This window comes from Blennius ocellaris, assembly GCF_963422515.1.
Source record: "Blennius ocellaris genome assembly, chromosome: 22".
Classification (NCBI taxonomy): domain Eukaryota; kingdom Metazoa; phylum Chordata; class Actinopteri; order Blenniiformes; family Blenniidae; genus Blennius; species Blennius ocellaris.
The window spans coordinates 13,729,592-13,745,294 of NC_137671.1; the positions used below are offsets into that span (position 1 = coordinate 13,729,592).

Sequence of the window (15,703 nt, forward strand, 5' to 3'; positions counted from 1 at the left end):
ACGGTGTGTGTTTATTAAAAAATAAATGTAATGAATCAAAAACCCAAAAACAGGATTTGAATCATCAAACCTGCAACTGAAAAAAAAAAAAAATACCTTAAATATCAAAAAATATATATATATATATGTATGTAAATTAAAGAGCGAATAATGAAAATAATTTATCAAAATAATTCCAAAACTGAATCAAAATTATATTTATATATTGTATTTTGAATTTTTTTTAAATGTCAAAATCAAACCTTGAACATTCACTTTCAAATAACATTTTTTAATAAACAACGATTTGTCGACCACTAAATCTTCCATCAGAGCTCCGCCATTCACAACCCGTCATACTGTTTAATTGTTTGTTTTGGGATGTTTGTGGAAGGACCTTTTTGATTTTACAAACGTAAACATTGTGATCTTTCATATTTTCCCCCTCATCCGACATCGAGTGTCTCATTTCTCTCTGGAGGACGATGAAGAATGATTGATGAAAGGACACTTTTATTTTTTCATCCTGTTGCACAGGCCTGTAATTGGACTGATAATGTAGCGGGCTTCACTTCAAAATAAGAGCAGGGGAGGTGCATGCATGGAACAGACACACACAGTGGTTATAAAGACGAGACACAAGAACTGAGGTTTGATCAAACATGGGTCGTACCTCCAGGAAACGCAAGCTCAGATTTCATACGCTTGACGGTGAGTCACACTTCTTATCTTCTGACGATTGGGATTTATTAACGTGAAGCAAAAGACGTGATGCACATATCTCATATGAGGTGTCAAATATTTGGTAACTAAAATAAACAAGTGGTTCGACAAAACCCCCTGAACATGTGTCTGTATTTACAAGGATAATAATTACGTACGGAAAATATAAGTTAACAAAACTTTCGAGGAAATATACAAGTTTTAAGTGGCGACGGGGAGTCGGCTTCCTGAGTGTGCAGCGTTTCGCGTTTGCAGCCGCCGGCGGGAAGCGTCATCAACTGGAGCTGCGGCGGGAAGTAAACAAAATTGAATTAATAATAATAATTTTAAAAAAAAAAGAAGAAGAAGATTTGCCTTTTGAATAGAAATGAGATGAGGCGTTGCCGTGGTAACCTGTCAGCGGCGTCCGGGTCCGCCTCCGCACCGCTGTCTGCAGACGTCTGCCCTACAAACGAATCTGAAAAGATGAAACAAGAATTTTTAACTCCGGGAAAAATAAATAAATAAATTAAGACGATAATAAGCAAAGAATGAGTTGTACCTTGAATCCAGCGGATCTGCGTGGCCGGGCCGTAGCCCTGCTCGTTCTTGGCGGCGATGCGGAAGACGACGGCCGGCCGGTTGGCGGCGGAGCTGTCGATGTGGGCGTTCTCCAGGTGGGCGGCACCCACCGAGCAGGACATCTTGGTGCCGCGGTAGATCCGGATGAAGGCCATGGGGCCCGGCCGGTCCGGGCCGCCGGAGCGGCTCTTCCTCACCGCCATGTACATGGAGTACTCCAGGATCCGGCCGGACGAGGTGGGCGGAGCCTCCCAGGTGATGTGCACCGAGTCGTTGGCCTGCCGACGCCAAGTCACAAGTCACTCGAGTGAAAACACCGGGATGTGCGGCGGTAGAATCCCAGCTGCTTTTCTCGAAATCCCACATTCGCAAACCTTTTTTCATTTAGCCTTGGAAAAACCTCAAGTGGCGCCGCCGTACCTTGGCGATCTTGACAGCAGAGGGCGCTCCAGGGAAGCCGGGCTGGCAGGTCTTGAACTCGCTGGCGGGGCTGAAGCCCCCCAGGCCCCGGCAGTTGATGCCGGCGACGCGGAACCTGTAGGTCTGACCTGGAGTCAGCGGCTGCTTCTCCCGGCCCTGGTAGTCCTGCGGCGCCGGCAGCTTCCTGTGAGCCGGGGGCTGGCGGGAGAGGAAGAGGAGGAGGAGGAAGAGGCGGTTCGGTGGACTCCTGTCGTGTGTGTGTGTGTGTGTGTGTGTGTGGGTTTTTTTTTTTTACCTCCTTCACATTGGAGAGCCGGCTGCTGGCGCCTGACGTCACCTGGTCGCCGTCGGCAGGCAGGAAGAAGTGAGTGACCTCCGAGTACAGCGTCCTGAACACGCCCACGTCGAACCACACCGCGTCACTGCCGTCTGGAAGAGAAATGATGAGAGAGAGAGAGAGAGAGAGAGAGAGAGAGGTGAAAAAGTTTAAAAAGTCATTGAAATGTGATGCCGGGTTGCCAGGTCTGCCACTTCCCTTTCCAGAACAGGGACATCTTCGATGTCTTCCACAGGCTGGACGTAGACAAATCTATTCAAATTAATCATTCCGAGTCAAATTTTGAAGTTAAACCAGGTTTGAGATATAAACTGACCCACTGACCACCTTCGTCTGGTGGACGAGCCGCTTCACTGTCCCTCAGACGTCGAAAATCAGTAAAAAAAACACAAAAAAATGCTTTTAATGTTGATGCACTGATTAATTAGCGTTATTTTGCAGTGACGGCAACACTGTTGAACTTTATCAGCCGTTTTGTCCGAACCTACTCTATGTGCCTGTCTCTTTAAGAGGCAAGACCCAAACATCATCATCCTCAGAGTTCGTTTTTTTTTTCTCTCCTTCCAATGGTTTTTCGGGGCACAACAAGTCCGAAGCCATTGAGAGAAGGTAAAAAACAAAAAGCATTCAGGAGGAGAGCGCCATAATGATTTGCCAAAATGTTTCCGTCAACGCAGACGGGATTTTGGCGAAAAAGACTTTTTAATTGATATTTCTTCACTTTGATTGGTCCTTAATTGTCACCGTCACTATCACAGAGGAGATGCTAGTGGCAGGCACACAAAATGGAACCAGAAATGTTCCTTTGAATTTCTTTTGGAACGTTTAACTGGGTTTTTTCTATTGCAGACCTGGCAACCCCCCGGTTTAAAGACCCCCCTCTATAAGTGTGAGAGCCGGATCCTGGGGGGGGAACAAAAAAACCTCCCATGTTTGAGAAAGTCTTTCTATTTGTGGAACTCTTATTTTGAAAGCGGCCTCGTGGTCCGGTTTGTGGGCGTGTACGCTGGACTCACCATGGCGTTTGAGGTCGTCCTGCCCCTCCCTCGCCGAGCCCCTCCCCCCCGCCGACTGGATCTCTGCCGATCCATTGGGAGGTTGTAGCGAGGCGTCATGCAGAGATCTGGAATCCTGGAATTCAAAGAGGAAGCTTGTGATATAAATATAAATATATATATATATATATACTCTATTAAAGATGGCGACTGGCAGCGTTGACATTCTAAAAACTGTCATGACTCAAGAAACCTGTTCAACCTGTTCTTTCCACGGGGAATTACAAAAATCAGCCATAACATTACGACCACTGTCAGATGAAGTGAACGACACCGAGTATCTATTTAACGGCGCTTGTTCGTGGAATACATGCCGACGGTTCTACACTCCATAGGTCTACGTGGTCATCGTGTTCAGGCTGACCGCACCAACCTGAGCCGGCGGTTTCTCCTCGCGCTTGGTTTCGTTGTGACGCTGCAGCGGCTGCGGTCCTGAGAGGATGGAAACGTTACGAGACGACAGGAAGTCAGTTCTTCTGTCAAAGAGCGGTGGCCCCTCCCCCCCTCCCCCGGGGGCGACCCTCCCACCCACCCGCCCGCCCGCCCGCCCGCCTGTCCTCACCGTTCTGCCCGTTGGCTCCGGTCCGCTCGGCGGGCTGGACCTGGAGGATGTAGCAGTCCGCGGCAGGCAGGGGGCGCCACGCCACGTGGAGCATGCCGACGGTGGACTTGACCAGCAGCACGGCGTCCGGGGCGGCCGGACGATCTGACGCGAGGGCGGAGAGTTCAGAACCGGGGGGGTCGTCGTCGTTCGGTCGGGTATTTTTTCCGAGCGACGCGCGTCTCACCTGTCTCCAGGTACCACAGGTCTTTGCAGCACACCTGGTAGCTCCAGCTCTTGCGGTAGCCGTCGCGGCCGCTCCACAGGTAGAGCCTGGAGCCGATGGCGGCGGCGCAGTGGCCGGCCCTGGCCCGCGGCCGGCAGGCGTACGGGTCGTCGGCCGGCGGGCCCCGATCCCTCTGCGGCTGAGCCTCCAGGTCGTCCTGCGGCTCCGGGCCGAGGTCCCGCCAGACCATGGTGTCTGAGGGACGAGACGAGAGGCGGCGGTGAGGGACGGCCAGAGCCAACGGGACGCGACGGGTCGAAGCCGTTGGAATGCTACCGAGGTTGAGGACGCTCAAGGAACTGGTGCAGATCCAGTCGGTTCCCGACGCCTCGTCTGACTCTGGAACCGGCGTCCAGCCCCCGAAAACATACATCCTGCAGAAAAGACGGGAAACCCAACGTCTTCAAACAAGCTTCAGTTCATCTCTGCGGGATGTGAACAGACCGCGAGGCTCCACACAGTTCTAGATGCAACAGAGTCTCTAGGACCTTTTCAGACCCGTTTCTAAGATGAGTTTCATTATTCTGACTTGGATTCTTTGCTTTTTGTTAACAGCCAGTAAAATCTAACTCAAATGAGACAAGGGTGCGTTTGTTTCCGTCCTTTTACTTGTTTCCGATGACGTTAGCGGAGTGGAGGCTCCTGGGCCGCGGCGTGGCGCCTCTCATCACGGGCCTGGACCAAACCATGGTGTCTGAAACACAGACCGGGCTTCAGACAATCACCGTCTGACATTTGCATCGAATTGAAAGCGGCGGCGGCGAGGCAAGGCGGGGTCGTACCGAGGTCCAGCTGCCACAGGTCACCCAGCCGGCGGCCCTGCATCCCGCCAAAGACGTAGAGCTTCGGGGAGCCGAGGCCGGCGTAGCCCACCGAGGTGTGGGACTCCCGCGCACAGGGACCCCCGCCCTTAGTGTCCGGGACGTTCCAGCCTCGAGCCCCCGACACCGCCTGCAGCTCCAGCTCGTAGAAATCTCCCAGGTACCTTGACGCGGGAGAGAATCCACACACTTTGTCCTGCGACTTCATGGTTCAAATGTAGAAAAGCAGTCGAAGCGTCTCGACGGGGGTTGCCCGTTACCTCGGCACGTTGCCGTTGGGGTCTTCACTGTCGTTGGCCAGGCCTCCAAACAGGTAACACTTGTTCCCCACGAGCGTGAAGCTGTGTCCGATCCTCGGACACGGCGGCGAGCCGGTCCGTGGCGCCCGCGGCTTCAGCTTCTTCCACAGCCAGCGGCTGGCCTGCGGAGGTTCACCCACATTTACACGTTTTCCCTGAAGAGACTCGCGAGTTTTTCGCGGTTACGGCCAAAGCAAGATTACCTGGAGCTCGTACAGGCTGTTGGTGTACTTCCCGAACTCCACCATGCCGCCGAACACCAGGATCCGCGTGCCTTCGCAGACGAAACCGTGGGCGGCGCAGCCGGGGGGGATGTCGCCCCGCACCGCAGGGAGGAACCACTGCCTGGACACTGCAGGACGCAGATAAAGTGGTTCACATGTTGTGTTCAAATGCTGGACAGCTCAGAGCCTTGCTGTGTGGAGTTTCCAAACGACACTCCAAAGGCATGTTTGCTTGGTTAATTGTTACCTCTAAATGGCCTTTTAGTGCGAATGAGATTCGAGGTGATGTTTTCTATTTATTTGCACCAACATTGCCATGGTTTAACTAGAAATAGCGAATTAGAAATGGACAGTGTGAGTGATTAACGCATTACTGGGCTGCATAGGCTATTGTGAATGTTAAATATTGTCCAGCTTTTGACGCACCGATATGAAAAAATGTGTCTGATCCTTAAATATAATATTCATAGTGATGGGATGGTAGATAACCAATACTTATAATACGGATGTCAACATATGTGAATCTTTTAGAAAGCTTATCCCACAATCAGCTTTTATAGATACTAGAATATAGATTAGATAGAATTTTAACTACTTCAGATAATTGAAAACCATCAAACAACAGTAATCTATCAAGTTACAGTCATACAAAACAAACAAATCAGAAACATGTAATAACTATATCAGCATTTATAACACACTTTGGTCTTTGCATCCCCAACTTGAAATTCATGAAATGAATTTGAATTTCAATCCATTAATGAATCACAAGATTTATTAATATTATGAATGACATCTGCACTTAATGTAATAACAGGTCTATGGTTTTAGTCAGATTCTCAATATCTACCTCTCATTTCGACACAACCTGAACAAAACCACATAAACTATTTTCCATAAAAATGTTGCTGAGATTTTTTTTTGTTCCAGATCAATGAAATTATTTGCAAATTTATTAGAAAAGTTCCATCTCAGTGTGAGTGGACGTGACAAATATTCAGGCTTTCGAGAAATAGTTACTGGAGCAAATCGAGTGAAATTCAGTTATTAAGATAAAAAATTGTAATACTTTCTGAGACCATTAATACCCTGCAACCAATTCACACTACTTTAATAAATAAAGAACAAACAGCTCGCGCGGGCGTTAGCCGTATGCTAAAAACATTAGCCGCTAAAGCTAGTTAGCCTCCAGCTAACGTTAGCACACCCGTGTTGTAGACATGGAGGTCCTCCGCTATTCCCTCGTTCCCGCCGCCGAACACGACGACCAGCTCGCGGATTACAGCGGCTCGGTGTCCGTGTCTGGAGCGCGGTATGACCCCGGTCACGGAGTGAACTTTCCTCCACTGCGGCTCCTCCGTGGCGGAGTTCATCTTCCCGTCCCGGAGCCACAAAACTTTGGCGCTGTTGACGTTTCAAAGACATTGAGGCGGGGCCACGCGAGCCCGAGGACAGAGGCCTCACTCCGCCCCGTTTCTCCGGTACCGAGTAGAGGACGGAGGCCTCACTCCGCCCCGTTTGTCCGGTACCAAGTAGAGGACGGAGGCCTCACTCCGCTCTGGTTCTCTAGTACCAAGTAGAGGAAAAATAAATAAATAAAGATATATAAGCTATCTAAGTGATATATAAGTTTGTAAGTCAACAGAAAGTGAAATTGGCAATAATTACCAGGGGTGACTGGTTATTAGGGTCAATTACGTCACAGCCCCACCTGGCGTCAACAGAAAGAACTGCAGACAAAGTATGTCAATCATTTAATTTAATTGATATTAACAGATAAGTTTGAGTGACTGCAGATGCACATTGATGCAAATTGACTTTATTCAGACTTTTAGATTAAGGTTGTAAACAGGTTAATAAGAATGAAAGAATCCTACATGTGTTGAAGCACGTTAATAGACGCAGATCTGGAGAAAGACAGCAGTACTCCAAGACTCCGCCTTCATTTTTACTAATAACAATTATTTTTGGGGGGATTGGAAACGACCTGTAGCACACAGAAAGACGTCGCTGCCAAAACCCCAAATAATAGTAATAGAGCTGGAGCCAAACTGCGTTTGTCTGTCGTGATGAATCATAACAAACAAATGTGACTGACTGCAACAGTTTGGTTTAATTGTGACATCTGCAAACCGAGAGGGGGGGGGGGGGGTAGTAGCTGGGACTGATTCTTGCAGACCGTGCTAGATGGTGTGTGCGTGTGCGTGTGCGTGCGTGTGCGTGCATGCGCTTTGCGCGTGGCTTGGCCCCCTTTGGTTAGTTCTGTGCGTACTTGAGAGAAAGAGGGAGTAGTTTAAGTCGTATTTATGGGAAATACTGTGTGCGTGTGTGTGTGTGTGTGTGTGTGTACAGACGGGAATTCTGCGCCAGAGGAAGTGCGCTCGTTCTCCGTCTGAGCTTCCCGACTTCCTGCTCAGAGAGAGAGAGAGAGAGAGAGAGAGAGAGAGAGAGAGAGAGAGAGAGAGAGAGAGAGAGAGAGAGAGAGAGAGAGAGAGAGAGAGAGAGAGAGAGAGAGAGAGAGAGAGAGAGAGAGAGAGAGAGAGAGAGAGAGAGAGAGAGAGCGAGAGAGCGAGAGAGAGAGAGAGAGGATCTCCTTCCAGACAGCGGGGCGCAGCAGCAGCAGCAGCAGCATGATGGAGCCCCAGAACGACCCACCACGCACTCCGCTGTGAGTCACCGTCATCAGGCGCCGGCAGACGGGACGAGACGAGACGCATCAGCCGGGTAGGTTTTCCACCGTTTTCTTTCCGACCTCCAGTGGTTGTGTTTGTGCGCACTTGTGCTTTAAAAAAAAAAAAACGTAAAAAAATGGAGCGACAGAAGCGGTCTCGCAATTAGATGTCGGTGCATTTACGGTCAACGTTAAAACTGAAGTCTGGAAGAATCCGTGCGTAAAATTCGTCAAACGCTCCGCGTAAAAGTGGTCTTTTTACGCGCGCGCGCTCCGCCGTGGGACAAACCCGAGACGGGACTTTATTGTAAATTAACAATACGTGGCTGGGTTCATCGACGAGCTGCTGAGGGGAAACGTTCAGCCCTGCCTCCCCCTTTTTTTTAAAAGTCCAGTAGTAGATTTTCTGGTTCGTCTCCACCTCGCAGGCGAAAATTGCTCTGCGCTTCCGGTTCGACGCTGGCAGCAGACAACATCTTGAAAATGAGTCACTGGCGCAAAACAAAGAGCCATTTGAGTTCCAGCAAGAGCCCCCGACGCTCGCCTCTCCCCGCACACACCGAGACAAATCGCCCCCCACCCCCCAAAAAAAAAAATGAAAACTCAAAAATAAGCAGTGGAAGTGGATGGAGAGCTGCGCGTGGCTCCTCCGCCGTGCGTCAAGGTGAGAGGGCGCCTCGGTGGGTTCCCACTGTGGAGTGTTCCACGTTTCTTTCAGGATTCAACACACCGTGAAGTTCACGCATCGACACAGACGACCAGAGCGCGAGACTGCCTTTATTCTGAAACCGATATTTCCTGCTGGGTGTTTCTCTCAGGGTTGAGGAGTGAGCGCAGATCAAACAGCCTGCAGCCGCGTTCACACCCGGATAATAAATAGATCATGTGGAAGAAGCACTTCTTTTTTTTTTAAATATATATATTTCAAACTCTCCATTATTGGACTCTTAAGATATGAGATGATGGAAAATTAAAATTCTGTTTCAAGAGTCACCACTTTGAAATTACAGCATAATACTCTAAATGTAACTTATTTGTAGTCTGTTTTAAAAAGAATAGACACAGACATTTGCAGTAGTTTTGATTTAAAATACCAAATTGCACTGCTCCACACAGAATATAGATTAAATAAGTAATATTGCTCTATTACTATTGATCTGTACAGGGCGGTGGCTGGTGTAAGAATAGAATCATGACATTAACAGTCTTATGGCCACAGGAAGGAGCAGTTTGCAGTTCAGAGTCTTGCTCAAGGGCACTTCAACATGGTGCACGCTTTACTAAAGATGTGATGGTGAGTGGATTTTATACAGTGAGACGTCTCCTTAAAGAGAAAGGATGGAAACTGTGTGTGTGTGTGTTTTCTTGTGTGTCCCGGTGACAGGACGTCCTGGAGAGGGTAGGCCTCTCGGCTGAATGACAGGAAGTCCTCGTTCAGACAGACAGACAGACACGGCGACATGGCCTCCATCGCTACACACACACACACACACACACACACACACACACACACACACACACACACACACACACACACACACACACACCACACACACACACACACACACACACACACACACCCATGCAGGAAACAGGAAGCTGGATGTTTGTGACGATGGGTCATTGTTTCGCACCACGTGCACTTTCCTCCACCTTCCTGCCGGTTGCTTCCTTCCGCAAAGACACAAAAGAGAGAGAGAGAGGTGCACACCGTGTGTTTTCAGCGACTGACAGTTCCGGCGTTACTGACCCGGTGAACAATAGTCATGATGGAGGCAGAGGTGTCTCGTTGCCACGGCTACAGGATGAAACGACGGCGGTCGTCGTCGCGCGGCTCCGTCGTTTTACGGCCGTCCCGCCTCCTTTCCCAGGTGAACACGGCGGTTAGACCTGCGCTTGTGTTCGCAGAAGGTCACTGACCACATCCTGCTTTGTCGCCATGGAAACACTGTGAAATCCACCCACCGTCTGGACTCTCTCTCTCTCTCTCTCTCACACACACACACACACACACAATGTGAGACCTGATAAACAAACCTATATTTCTTCATCAAATATATTATAAACTTTGTTTACTTTTGCGCTAAAAGCTCGTTTGTTGCGTCGTTCTTCTACGTTACACACTTCCTGTGTGTGCAGATGATCCAAAAATCCCACATCACGTCGACACGCAGTCAGGAAAGTGAGGATAAATCACCGCAGAGGCTTTTCCATGATTGGGTAAATGTATTACATGTCTTTAGGATCTCTAGGAATCGTCTGGTTCATCTTATGACTCCCTGCTCGGATCCAGAATGAAAAGCGACCCCCTGCTGGGACGGTGGTGTGTCTGATGTATTGTTTGGGTGTTGGTCAGGCCGGCAAATCCAAGTGGAGACAAAATAAACCAAAAACAGGCCAAATACGGAACTTATTTCAGATTTTAATTTTTTTTAAAGAACGCTTTCAGCCAGGATAAGTGTCATTTAATGTTTTTAGTTTCGTCGCGAGTAAAATTCACATTTTGCATGTTGTCTGTATGAGTTTTCCTATTATAGACCATCGGCTCCAGACCCTTTAACTACTGTCTTTATTTAAAAATCCCCAAAAAAGATGGATGTTCTTACGTTGTGTAAAGCTGAATTCACAAACCTGAAACGGCTCCATCCCATTAGCAGTGAATGCTGAAGTTGATCCGAATCCGTCTCTTATACACGACTCTTTATTTTTATTTAATTTTTTTTACACATGGTTTCATTATATGTTTGTCCATAATTGAAATTTATTGCCTTCATCAATACTGTATATTTTCCACTGAGAGTAAAAGTGATTTTATCACTTGGCCACTAGGTGGGAGTGTTTGGCGTCTTTCCTCTTCTGGCCAACAAACGACTGATAAGCTTTTGTATGTACGCGCCGCGGTCGGCAGACCCTGGAATTCCAAGATATTACGTCGTGAAGGTGTTATTTCCGCAGCGTGACCGGAAGATGAACCGCTGGTTGTCGTCCTCAGATCGCCCCCTCCCTCCCCCGCCGCCGCCGCCGCCATGGAGAGCTCCATCACCCTCTGGCAGTTCCTGCTGCAGCTGCTGCTGGACCAGAGCCACAAGCACCTCATCTGCTGGACGTCCACCGACGGCGAGTTCAAGCTGCTGAAGTCGGAGGAGGTGGCCAAGCTGTGGGGGCTCCGCAAGAACAAGACCAACATGAACTACGACAAGCTGAGCCGGGCGCTGAGATACTACTACGACAAGGTAGCGTCTGCCGCCGCCGCCGCCGTAGTGTCCGAACGACCACGCTAACCTACGGAAATGCTAACCTAACCTGGTTCCTCCCCCGCAGAACATCATCAGGAAGGTGATCGGGCAGAAGTTCGTCTACAAGTTCGTGTCGTTTCCCGAGATCCTGAAGATGGACCCGGCCCTGGTGGAGTCGGGCCGCTGCGGCGAGGAGAGCGGCGGCGGCGGAGCGTCAGAACCCGAGGCCGAAGACGATGACGGGGGCGACGGGAGCCGGTACCTCCGCTCGGGCCTGTACTCCGCCTTCGCCATCGGCTCGCTGCAGCACGTCCTGGAGCGCCCCGTCAAGGCGGAGCCGCGGTCGGACCGCCACGACGACAGCGCCTCCGTCATCCGGTTCATCGCCAACCGTGGGCACGCGTCGCTCCCGTGCACCCCGCCGCCGCCGCCGGCGGAGAACTGTCACTCCTCCGGACCGTCCCCTCGGCCCACCCGTCCCCCTTCCCCCGGCTCCCCGTCCCCGCCGCGGAGCCCCGCCCATCCGAGCGTGGACGCCGCCGACGAGTCGGAGGCCGGCGCCCAGCCCCTCAACCTGTCGTCCGGCCAGAGAGAGAGGGAGCGGTGGCAGGGCGCCGCTGCCAGCGCCGCGCTGGAGAGGCGGGGACCGGCCAGAGGCGCGCCGCCGAAAGGCAGGAAGCCAAAGACTTTGGACATGTCCGCCCCGTCCCTCCTCCTGACAGGAAGTGACCTCGTCTCCATAGCGCTCAACAGCCCGGCGCTGCCCTCGGGGTCGCTGACCCCCGCCTTCCTCACAGCGCAGGTACGACACGCCACACTGCTCGACTGAGCAGAGAGGAAGTAGGGAGGGAGGGAGGGAGGGAGGGAGGGGGGGAGGAGAGGTGAGCGGAAAGAAAGGAGGAGGTTTCTAAGTGAAGCCATATGTTTCCCCGAGGCTCCTGATTGGCTGGCAGCAGCAGCAACAGCAGCAGCAGGCCGACCAAACCAGGACAGCCTGACGACACTCAGGCATTCGGCCGACGCTCCCATCCAGACTGAGTAATCGCACACCGCCGCCGCGGCGTGCACGCGTGCGTGTGTGTGTGTGTGTGTGTGTACGTCGCCCACGGAAAATTTAAGTGGCGGCTCATTACTCAACATATTCATGTGGACGGCGTTCGGTTTGAAGGTCCACCGCTCATTTTCCACCCGCCGGAGCTTCTCGGGCGCCGCGTCACCTCGTCCAGCCTCCAGTCAAAACGCCCCGATTGAAGCCTTGCGGCGAGATTCCATCCCCAAGTCCCGGCGCAAACCAGACCTAGCTAAACATCAGTAACTAGTTAGACGTCAGCGTTTCACTGGAGAGACGGAAAAGAAATGAGCTGAGGAGGAAGGAGGAGGAGGAGGGAGGGGGGGGGGGGGGGCGGACTTCTGTAAGGAAAGGAAAACAAACCTTTGTGTGTGTGTGTGTGTGTGTGTGTGTGTGTGTGCAGACTCCCGGGGGCCTGCTGCTCGCCCCCAGCCCTCTCTTCTCCAACATCCACTTCTGGTCCAGCCTGAGTCCAGTGGGACCCCTAAGCCCCGCCCAGCTGCAGAGCCACGCCCCCCTCTTCCAGGTGACACTCACTTCCTGTGGTGACCTCATTTCCTGAAACTGCTCAGGGATAGATAGATATACATAGATAGATACTCAGTGATAGATAGATAGATACTCAGGGATAGATAGATATACATAGATAGATACTCAGTGATAGATAGATAGATACTCAGTGATAGATAGATAGAAACTCACCACACACACATACATCAACAAAAGAAAGAAAAAGGGGTAGAAATGCAGGTTAGTAACCAGATATTCATTAAAACTAAAGGTCGTCACACTAACACTTGTAATTTCAAAATCTATAGGAAAACTACAGTATTATGAGTCGATGTGTGGTTTTTACAGCACGAAATACAGTTGTACTTAAGTTTTTCTTTGTCTTGATGCAGAGACAAAAAAAAAAAATCAAAGAATTCAAATAGAAAATGACAACAATTTCAATATAAAGCCAAGTTTAATGAAACCTTTTGGTGTAAAATGTCCAGAAATCCCCAAAGCCGTTGCATTGTGTGTAAACAACTCAGCTTCACTTCAGCTGTTGTTTTTAATGCACTTTTTTTTTTTTTTTTTGCTGGTGTGATTCAGCGTATGCCAGAGGTTTCAAAATAAGCTGCAGATGTTTCCGCTCCACCGCGGACAAGAAAAAGGGGGCAACTTCCTGTTGGCTGGGTTTTGGTGGAGTTGGTTGGAGGAAGGGGGGGGGGGTTGCAAAAGATCTAACATCTTTAAACTTAATATTGAAAAGCTTGAACACAGGAAATCAGGACTTTGTTTGGCTTCATTAATTTGGAATTAACAATATTAAAGATTTTTTTCTTTAAAGGGAATTTATCTATTTTCTCAATCAATGAGAATTTAACAGTTATAAAAAAAATGTTTAGATGCAGAAGTATTTTAATTATAAGATTTTTTTAAATTGGTTTCTGAATAAATAAATGTGTTCATTTATTTGAGTTTTTTTAACAGGGATTTTCTGTTCCTGAACTTACAAGAAAATTAAAAACTAAAAAAAAAAACTAAACAGGACACGTTTTCTCATGTTTTAAGGTTATCAACCCTAAATATTTGATCACATACAAACAGTAAAACATAAGGCCCATAGTTCTGTCATTTAACCACTAGGGGCGCACTTGAGTCCGCATTATCACATGTCAACATGTATCAACAATAAAGATAATTTCAAGAGAGAAGTTTTTTATATATATATATATATATATATATATATTCTGATCATAATATGAAGCAGCCTGCTATATATCTTGTAATTTTATGTTGTGAAATAATTTGATTGAATACTAAACCTTTGTTGAACTAAAATGAGGAGAGATTTAGATTTGGGGTTATTTATATGTTATAATACTATTAATACTGGTGTAGAAAGTCCATATTTAAGAATTTGTTACTTTACTATTGTTTTTTTTTTTTTTATTTTGACTGTAGAAAAAGCCAAAAAAAGTCATTGAAAGGATCTTTTCACGGTGTGGAGACAAACGTCAGTAACTCCCGCTGCACTTCCTGTCTGATGGTTTCCTGTGTCGGTGTCGCCCTGTAGTTCCCCTCCCTGCTGCCGCTGCCGCGCTCCAGCCTGGACGCCGCCTCCCCTCTGCTGCTCTCCTCCGCCTCCCACAAGTCCTGATCCAGGGCCAAGACCAGGACCAGGGCCAGGACCAGGACCAGGATCCTGTGAAGAGACGAACTCCGGCTCTCAGCCAAAGAATAAACTGAGAAAACACACAAACGATGTATAGAAGCATTTTGCACTCACATCACAAAGAGAAGCTCTGCTCTTCGTGGGAGGAAAAAAAACCCTAAGATTTTTATAAAACTATAAATGGTAGTTGTTTTATTTAAACTCCAAAAATAGATTTTTATTTTAATTATTACATCTATTTTAATAATTAATTTCTTTCAGTAAGAACTTTTACAGAAAAGTTTTCTAGTTTTCACTGGGAAAATCTATATTTTCTAAACTTAGAAGAAATCTTTTGACAAAAATACTTTATTAATGAAAAATTGACAATACATTTACAAATAAATTGGCTATTTTTGTCTGAAGATTTTATAGAATTCCTATTTTTTTCAAATGCACATTTTCTATTGAGGCTAAAAGTGCATTACAAAAATGTCCAGTTTTTTTTCTTCTGAAATCACATTTTTAAACAGAAAGCAACATTTTCATAATTAATGAAAATTGTAAAACTAAAATTAAAATTATCTTTCAAAACATTTTTACTGAAACAACTTTTTCAAATAAAAAAATGCAGTTTTTATGAATGGGAGTTCTGTGTTTTCTGAAATAATGAGAATATATTCCAAAGAAAATGCAGGGTTTTTTTTAGCTAATGTGTATTTTACTAGTGCAAAATGATGGATTTTCTTAAGACTTAGTTGCTCCTGAACTTGAGACAATTTTCTAGAGAAAATAGTTTTTTCAAATAATTAAACATCTTTACAAGAAATAAAATCCCTGCTTTAGATTAATGTCGGCTCATTTTTTTTTTGCCCCCAAATGTGGATAAAAGTGTTTTCAAAGTAAGAGTGTCAGTTTTCAGAGAGAATGACGAATGCTTCTGTACAAAGAAATCTCAGGATTTGTGGTGGATGTGAACAGATTGATCCAGATGTTTCCAGGTGATGGAGGTGGATCGACCCCCCGTGGAGCAGCTGTTAGTAAGAGGAGCGTTTATTCTCCGTATGAAGACGCGTGTTTTTAAAATGCACTGTACCTTTAAGCGTTGCACCGGCTGTGCCTTTGGACAGGGAAAATGTAGAAACGTGTTCAGCTTCCAGGTCAAAATTGCACAAAGTTTTTTTTATAATAGAGACATTATATTCTCATTGATTTGCTTGTTTTTCTGCATTTTTTTTTTTTTTTAAATAAATGTTCCTGTCTTGATGTTTTTTTTCTGGATTGAATAACAACAAACAAACAAAAAAACAAACGGCTGCTGCACACACACCATTTAGG

The 15,703-nt window shown here is 47.7% G+C and overlaps 2 protein-coding genes across 2 annotated transcripts; one reads left to right on the plus strand and one right to left on the minus strand.

Moving 5' to 3' along the window:
* Positions 1-503: 503 nt before the first annotated feature.
* hcfc2 (host cell factor C2) lies at positions 504-6,944 on the minus strand. The gene is made up of 16 exons (XM_080518154.1): positions 6,915-6,944; positions 6,454-6,812; positions 5,226-5,374; positions 4,984-5,144; positions 4,685-4,887; positions 4,512-4,596; positions 4,179-4,276; positions 3,864-4,097; positions 3,638-3,781; positions 3,449-3,507; positions 3,037-3,151; positions 1,979-2,112; positions 1,684-1,881; positions 1,244-1,541; positions 1,096-1,159; positions 504-986 (listed from the first exon to the last, which is right to left on the minus strand). Exons 2-16 carry the CDS (start codon positions 6,617-6,619, stop codon positions 977-979), a joined length of 2,118 nt encoding a protein of 705 aa, XP_080374280.1. The 5' UTR covers positions 6,620-6,812; positions 6,915-6,944; the 3' UTR covers positions 504-976.
* Positions 6,945-7,806: 862 nt separating this feature from the next.
* On the plus strand, positions 7,807-15,631 carry elk3 (ETS transcription factor ELK3). Its single transcript, XM_080517876.1, has 5 exons — positions 7,807-7,970; positions 10,910-11,150; positions 11,239-11,955; positions 12,626-12,748; positions 14,288-15,631. Exons 2-5 carry the CDS (start codon positions 10,944-10,946, stop codon positions 14,369-14,371), a joined length of 1,131 nt encoding a protein of 376 aa, XP_080374002.1. The 5' UTR covers positions 7,807-7,970; positions 10,910-10,943; the 3' UTR covers positions 14,372-15,631.
* Positions 15,632-15,703: the final 72 nt, after the last annotated feature.

Coding starts and splice junctions, on each gene's coding strand:
- hcfc2 (XM_080518154.1), bottom strand. CDS start 6,619: ATGAACTCCGCCACGGAGGAGCCGCAGTGGAGGAAAGTTCACTCCGTG. Junction 4,888..4,983: donor CCCAACGGCAACGTGCCGAG/GTAACGGGCAAC, acceptor TCCCGCGTCAAG/GTACCTGGGAGATTTCTACG. Junction 1,160..1,243: donor GCAGATCCGCTGGATTCAAG/GTACAACTCATT, acceptor TCATCTTTTCAG/ATTCGTTTGTAGGGCAGACG.
- elk3 (XM_080517876.1), top strand. CDS start 10,944: ATGGAGAGCTCCATCACCCTCTGGCAGTTCCTGCTGCAGCTGCTGCTG. Junction 11,151..11,238: donor TGAGATACTACTACGACAAG/GTAGCGTCTGCC, acceptor CCTCCCCCGCAG/AACATCATCAGGAAGGTGAT. Junction 11,956..12,625: donor CCGCCTTCCTCACAGCGCAG/GTACGACACGCC, acceptor GTGTGTGTGCAG/ACTCCCGGGGGCCTGCTGCT.